This window comes from Helianthus annuus, chromosome 7, assembly GCF_002127325.2.
Source record: "Helianthus annuus cultivar XRQ/B chromosome 7, HanXRQr2.0-SUNRISE, whole genome shotgun sequence".
NCBI lineage: Eukaryota > Viridiplantae > Streptophyta > Magnoliopsida > Asterales > Asteraceae > Helianthus > Helianthus annuus.
This window is the reverse complement of record NC_035439.2, coordinates 125,225,406-125,233,091: the sequence shown is the minus strand read 5'-3', so window position 1 is coordinate 125,233,091 and position 7,686 is coordinate 125,225,406. Positions and strand designations below refer to the sequence as shown.

The 7,686-nt window shown below is 33.6% G+C and overlaps 1 protein-coding gene across 1 annotated transcript; it reads right to left on the bottom strand.

Annotated features, from left to right (window-relative positions):
* Nucleotides 1-1,989: 1,989 nt before the first annotated feature.
* LOC110866861 lies at nt 1,990-2,616 on the bottom strand. Its single transcript, XM_022116008.1, has one exon. It carries the CDS (start codon nt 2,614-2,616, stop codon nt 1,990-1,992), a length of 627 nt encoding a protein of 208 aa, XP_021971700.1.
* Nucleotides 2,617-7,686: the final 5,070 nt, after the last annotated feature.

Sequence of the window (7,686 nt, the reverse complement as noted above, 5' to 3'; positions counted from 1 at the left end):
TCGGGTTCGGGTCAACTTGGTCGGGTTGGCGGGTTGACCCGTTTAACACATTTATAATATATTATATTTTTTTACAATATATTTTATGTCATAAATTAAATGGGGTGTGTATTTTATGCAATGATTATAACTTAAAAAGAGAAATTAACATAGATTTTATAATTTAAATATGATATTATTATATACATTTGTGTTTTTTAAGTAAATTTTAATTTTAATATATTAATTTCAGAAAAAAAATAAAAAAAATTCGGGTTGAACGGGTCGTGTTCGGGTCAACCCACGAAACCTCGGGTCGTGTTCGGGTTCTTATGTATGATACGATTTTTGGGTTCGGGTCGGGTTCGGGTTTGTGTAAAATTTTCGGGTTCGGGTCGGGTTGAACCCGCCAACCCACGAACACGACCCGTTTAGCACCCCTATATGCTAAATATCCTAATACTAATTTAAAATGAAAAATCAAAACATTGATTCAAGTAATACTAATAAATATAAGATGGCCATTTTTTTTCCTAAAATGGTGTAGTTTGAAAAATTATTTACTTAAATGAGTATTTGAAAAATATTTACAAAATGAATTTTAACTTTTTTTCACTTCTAATCTTATGGGTAAAGTAATTTCTTTTCAAATACATGTTATTTAACATGAGTTAAATGAAAAAATTATAGTTCAATTAAAAAACAGGTTGTAAGTCTTTGAAAAAATTATTTAAATGTTATTTAAATTATTTATTAATATTAATATTTCCTTTAACTATAAATATAAGAACGTTGTCTCTATTCTTTCTCATATGTTTTTTAATCTTACATAACAATATTTTTCATAAATGTTCTCATTAGTCGTTTTAAAATGTCACACATATCATTCTATTTAGGGGTGTTAAACGGGTCAAGTTTTCAATGCGAAACAGACTCAACCAAATAAAATTTTGACATAAAACACATTTCAATAAGTCAAATAAAAAATGGTTTAAATGGGTCAATCTACAAACCAGCCGGGCTAACACGAAACTGAACAATTAGCTAAACAATTTTGTAAGTTCCCTGAAACTAACCTATTTATACTAAACCAAACTCGCAAATTTTGCGTTAGGTTTGTGTCTTTCAGTATATTCAAACCCTCATCTTTCATGTTTTAACTATTTCTTTATTTTTTAATACTTTACATAATAAAAAAATACATCTTAACTTAAAAAAATATAAATATGATATCGTTACTAAGAGAAGATGTTCTTAAGAATATTAAATAACCATTTGAAAATTATATTTTTTGATCATGCTATTTCATAAAATTGTCTACATATTCTAAATTGTTTAGAAACTTATTTTTTTAACTCTTCAGGAACATTGTTTTAAATATAAATTACTTTACTTAATAATATTAGGAGTAAGAAAAAGTAAATTTTTAAAAAGCAACCATTTTAATAAATACTTTTTAAAATACCCATTTAAGTAAATAATTTTTCTAACTACACTCTTTTGGGAAAAAAAAAACTCTATAAAATGTGTATATTTTTATGCCAAGCTTTGTTAAGATTGTATGTAAAGTAACAAACTCATACATATATACGAGAAATTGTACATATGTTTTGAAAGTAGTATCTTGTCAAATGGTTTGTGAAGTTCTCACATGAATGGTTTAATAATCGGTAAATATAATTGGTTAGGTTCCTTAGACTAGTGGGTATGAGGAGGCGGCCGCCACGTAGACGTCACATCACCATTCTATGGAGGATGTGCCTCCCCCATTTTTGAAGGGGGTGGAGGATGGGGCTATCCCACCTAGTTATTTTATAATTTTCTTATTTTTTTTAACTTATTAAAAACTTCATAAAAAAAAAAAAAAAATACAACATAAAACATCATAAATAAATTCATTTCATAACATAAAAAAATTACATTTTCTAAAAATAAAAATTACTAATCCTAAAAACGAAAAACATAAAAACGAAAAAAAAAAATTACGATACGATTAAAAAACTAAACAACCTACGACGTCAATTTTTTCTTCACCTCCTCTTTCATCCTCCGATAAACCTCGCGTTCATCCTCCGGAACCGAGTCGAGATCCAACCTTATAATCCTAAAATCCTCCGCACGAGCATAGTCGGCCGACACGGTTTTCTTGTGACTATATTTTTCGGCCGCGAAATCTTTGAACGAACGGAATTCATTGATCAACTCGTCCATTTTCGAAGACGCCTTCGAGCCGCCCCCTCCACTCGAGCCGACCCCTTTGCGCTTTCCGGCCGCCTCATTTTTTGCTTTGTCCCTTCCGGTGGGACGTTCGTTCTCGTGAACGGGCAACACATCCTCGTCATATATCGGGTCGTCGTTTATGTCGATTTGACAATGAGCGGTGGAGCCTCCCGCACTACAACTTCCGGACTCGGAAGTTTTAGTTCGTTTGGCGGTTGCGACCTCATTTGGGACCGACGCCCATTTTGGTTCTTTCTTTAAAATGTTCCATGCTCGGAGGTGCGGGAAAGGCGCCGGATTTTTTGAATCCCATTTAGCCATCGCAAGGTTAAGAATGTCTTCGTCGTTACTCCCACTAGGAGGATTGTTGTAAATTGCGTTATAATACCCGCAAAAATCATTCACGGTCTTGTTCATTTTCCGTCACTTGCCCGATACGGAATCGATATCACGTATCGGGCCTTGCCCCATAAGCTCGTTAAATCTATTCGTCGTCGCCTTCCAAAAACTAGAACCCGTTTGATTGTTCCCTAAAATTAAAAAAAAATGCAATAAGTAAAACTAAAAAATAAATCTTTTTAAATTTAAATTAAAAAAAGTTAAACTTTGGTTCATACCGACAATCGGGCAAGTTGAGGACTTAACATACGCAATTGCTAGCGCCTCCTCCTCTACTTTTGTCCACTATCTCGGCTTTGCTCTCGAACCGCTTTTTTTGCGGTGTCGGGTTCGGTTTCAACCGCCTTCCCCTTCCCCGTGTTTTTTTTGCGCTTGAGTTCTTTAGGTGGCGCTTCGGGGACGACTTCATCATCATCGTCAAGTTGAACCGGGGGTTGCGGTTGAGAAGTTGGCGGTTGCGATTGGAATTGATCAAGTTGAACCGAGTTGCGTTGCATGAATTGTTGGAGTGCTTTGTATTGTTGCATTTGTTGAACTTGGGACATTTGGGAGAAGGCGTTAGGTGATTGTTGGAAACCCGAAAACGTAAATTGTGGAGACACCCACGAAGGATTCATAGTCGGAGTGTAAGCGGGACTCGAAAAAAAGTTAGGTTGGTTTGGGTTGGGATTGTTCGGGTTGGGGTTGTTTGGGTTGAATGGATTCATGATTGTATAAAAAATGGGAGTGTTTTTTATAAAAATGGATGAGAATAGGAGAAGAATGGGAGAAATATTGAGGAAATGGTATAAAAAATGGATGAAAAGAGGGGTATATATTTAAAGTGAAAAAGTTTTTTTTTTATTTTTTTTATTAAATCTAGCCGTTGGTAACGGCTATTATTTTGAAAATGGGCCCGTCGAGACCGTCTGCTGGCAGCCGGAAAGGACGGGACGGAAACAGGGGGCGGTGTGGGGGACCGGCGCCGGGCCTCGCCGGGCCTAAGCCGGCCCCCATACCGCTTGGTCTTATTAGTTATTACTTATGTAACTCGATGATACCAATTAACAATGATCATCATAATCATCTAATTTTAGTCAAAGAAGAGGGTCGTACCAACACAAAAAAATGTTACGTATTTGAAGATTGTGTAATCTGATAATCGATTAGGCAGTTACAATTACGTAGTCCATCACTCAATTGTTATTATTGATAAATTCTTTAAAAACCTTGGTTTTTTTTTAATGAAAAATTTCTTTTTTAATCTCTGTCGTCTGTAAGACTTGAACCCAAAACATCTCTCTCTGCAAGGTATTTAAAGACTATATATACTAATGGATCACCACCCCATTCATTCATAACACTCTCAAGCAATTACATGATAGGAGAACATTTTGGTTTCACTGAATTTTTGCCAAGACAGTTTATTAAACATGTAGAGCAATAAAATACAAAATTGATAATGATATAATTATAACCTACGCTCCTATAGTATATATAGTCGTCGTTAAAAAAAATTGCTAAATTACCATGTGAACGAAAATTGAATTTCTTTGGTGTGGAGACCTCGGATTCCTTTATATAAGACAAAGTCACCGTAATTTTCAAATGCAAAATAATAATTTATTATATTATATTTATATTTATAGATCTTTAATTTAGCAAAAATACTTTGCGAGAACATTTTACTATTCAATTTATTTACTTATTATGATCCCTCAAGTTTACATTTTTATACAAATTAACTTTTTTAGTTTTCATTTATCAACCTTTTTAATTTTCATTATTTAGTTTTCAACCCCTTTAGTTTCACTTTTTATTTTTAATCCCAACACTTTTCCACTTTTGACTTTGGTCCCCTATAGTTTTCATCTTCTACAAAATTGCTATTTTACGTTTCGGTCTAAACTTTACGAGTAAAAACGCTGCAACGTGCGTGTGTGGTTCAAATTTTTATGTCTATTTTTTGGTGGTTGAACGGTCCTGTCACAACTTGAGGGTCATAAGCCGACTTAGTTATTATTTTCTGTGTTTTAGGTTTTCGTCTAATTTTTGTGAGTTAACACGCCGCAACGCGCGTATGTGGTTCAACGTTTTTACGTTACTTTTTATTCGATTTAACAGTATGGTCGTAAAACACGGGTCCTAAATACTAGTTGCTAGTTAAATAGATGATAAAAATATATAGAGAGAGGGGGAAAACATTAGCTTCAAATCGATGGGCTGGATTAATGGGCCGATTAAATAGACAAGGGTATTAGATTATGGGCTTAATCATTATAAATTTTATGAATGTCCAATTTTTCTTTTTTAATTATTTATACCTCTTTCAATAAAACTGTTATTTTAAATAATGTCCACTTTTTCTTTCTTTTTTAATTATTTACTCCTCTTTCAATAAAAATATTAGTTTAAATAATATTTTTCTTATTTATTTATAAAGGGAAAAGATCAAATAGGAAGTTAATTTTCGCTAGGAAGGATAGGAAGCCATAAGATTATGACATGTGGCAAATTTTAAAATAAAGAGAAAGGGTATTTTAGTCAATCCAACTCCTTCTTCTTCCTTTATTCAAAACCCAGTAAATTCAAAAACCCACCATTTTCAAAACCCACCATCTTCAACTATTTCTTCACTTTCTATCTCAATAATCACTACATTATAGTGCGATTTTCATCACCAATCAATGATTCAGAACCCGATCAACGTGTTCTTCAGCTTTTTTTTTGAAGAAAACCCAGTTTAATTTCATAAAAAAAATCTCTGTTTTCCGGTGATTTTGGAGATAATCACTCGATTCGTTCAATTCGAGTGTTGATAAGTGTTTCTATCATTCAAATTTCGTCAATTGATGAAGAAATCGGCTTCAATCCATGTAAGAAATTCTTTAATTTCATTTTCATGATCTGAGTTTTTGATTTAGTCATTGCGTTTTACGATCTTTGCGGGGGTCCGGGGGCGGCAGCCCCCGGTAGCGGGGTCCCAGGGGCGGCAGCCCCTGGCGGGGTCCAAGGGGCAGAGCCCCTGGCTGGGGTTTTTCGATTAAACTGCTGTACTAAAAACGCATTAGAAAAATTAATTTTCCATAAATTTGCTCATTTCGAAGACAGTAATTCATAGACAATTCAGACAGTTCACAGTGACAGACAGTTTTATGTGTCCATTGCGTTTTAGAAATAAGAGAGTTTTATGTGGTTTCTGGCTATTGCGTTTTAGAAAAAAACACATCTTTAAGTGTTTTTAGTCATTGCGTTTTAGGTAAAACACATTTTTTAGGTGTTTTCAGTCCATTGCGTTTTAGAATGAGTCATTTTTAAGTGTTTTCTGGCCATTGCGTTTTACATATAAGACATTTCTTTGTGTTTTTGGTGCATTGCGTTTTAGGTAAAACACTTTTTTATGTGTTTTCAGTCCACTGCGTTTTAGAAAACAGACATTTTAAGTGTATTCTGGCCATTGCGTTTTACAAATAAGTCATTTCTTTGTGTTTTTGGTGCATTGCGTTTTAGGTAAAACACTTTTTTATGTGTTTTCTGGCTATTGCGTTTTACAAATAAGACATTTCTATGTGTTTTCTGGCCATTGCGTTTTACAAATAAGTCATTTCTTTGTGTTTTTGGTGCATTGCGTTTTAGAAAAATGTCATTTTTTAGGTTTTTTTTTCATTGCGTTTTACGTGGTTTTTCTGTTGCGTTTTACGCAACTGGGTTAATTTTTTTTTTTAAATATAGCAATAGTATACTCGTTTTAAAGATAAAAAAACGCTCGTTTTTTTGGTGCAATTTTTATAAAAAAATAATGTCGTATGAAAGAGTTATTAACGTTTAAAAAATGGGGGGGAATTGGAGGAGAGAGAAACTATTGGCTTGGATTGACTAGAATGCCCTTGAACAAACTCACGCGCCTATTTTCTTCCTTTCAATTTCCCTGATTTAATCTTAGCCCTTGATTAACTTAATGGATGGTCAAGATCACTTCCTATCCTTCCTAGCCAAATAAACTTACTATTGTATCTTCACCCTATTTATAAAAGCTTTTATTTAAAATTTCTTATTTACCGTATAAACTCAAACTAGTGGTTATTCCGTCACATATTATTTCACTAGGTTATGGTCCCGTGTGTTACACGGGTTGATTAATGAAAACGATATAATTTATTACTTGTAAATACTTATTATTTTTAATCTAATCTTGATAGTTTTGATTGAACATACATGATAACTTCATAAGTTGTCATTAATAACATTAAATTTCATGGGACAAACCTCTAATAACATTGAATTTCATGGGATAAACCTCCTAAAATTATAAAATAAAAAAACAAAATCATCAAAATTCACACCAACAAAACTTGGGAAAAGTTGAATTAAGAAAAGGAATATTGGATTTTAATAATCCAACTATTCACCGTTAGCCGCTGACAGTTTCAATTTAAAAAATAACCACTAGTTGTCCCAACTATTAACATACTGGCTTCCAATGGACCCTGACTAATAGAGCCCTAATGATGTTAGTCTCTGACCGTCGGAAAAACGTTTTTAGCCGTAAAAAGGTTCCTAAAGGTCCGATCTAAGGTTACAAAAAGGTTTGGGGCGATAATGTTGAGTTTTTAAGCCAAAAGCTTGAGTTTTCCGGACAAAAAAAAGTTTTCCGGCTATGAAAGAATTTACGGCGACCTCAATATTTTGGGCTTTTAGCAGAAAAAGTTTCCTAAAATAAGTAATAAGGTTGCAAAGAGGTTTGGGACAAAAAAATGAGTTTTCCGGCCTAAAATGAGTTTTTCGGCCAAAAACGTTTTTCCTGCGGTCGGAGACTAACGGCGTTACGGTTCTGTTATGCAGGGTCCATTGGAGGCCAATATGTTAATAGTTGGGATTGCCAGTGGTTATTTTTTAAGTTAGGACTGTTGGCGGCCACCGACAAATAGTTGTTATTATTGAAATCCAATATTCATCAAAGAAACATGCAACTATTTTGATTCTTTTTTACTCACTTTTACTATTTTGTGTACGTTACTTATTTAAAAGAAAAGTATTGGTATCAATGCATGCATCTCAACCCAATGGAAAATGTCACCATTTTATTTCTTTTATTATATAATCTCGTGT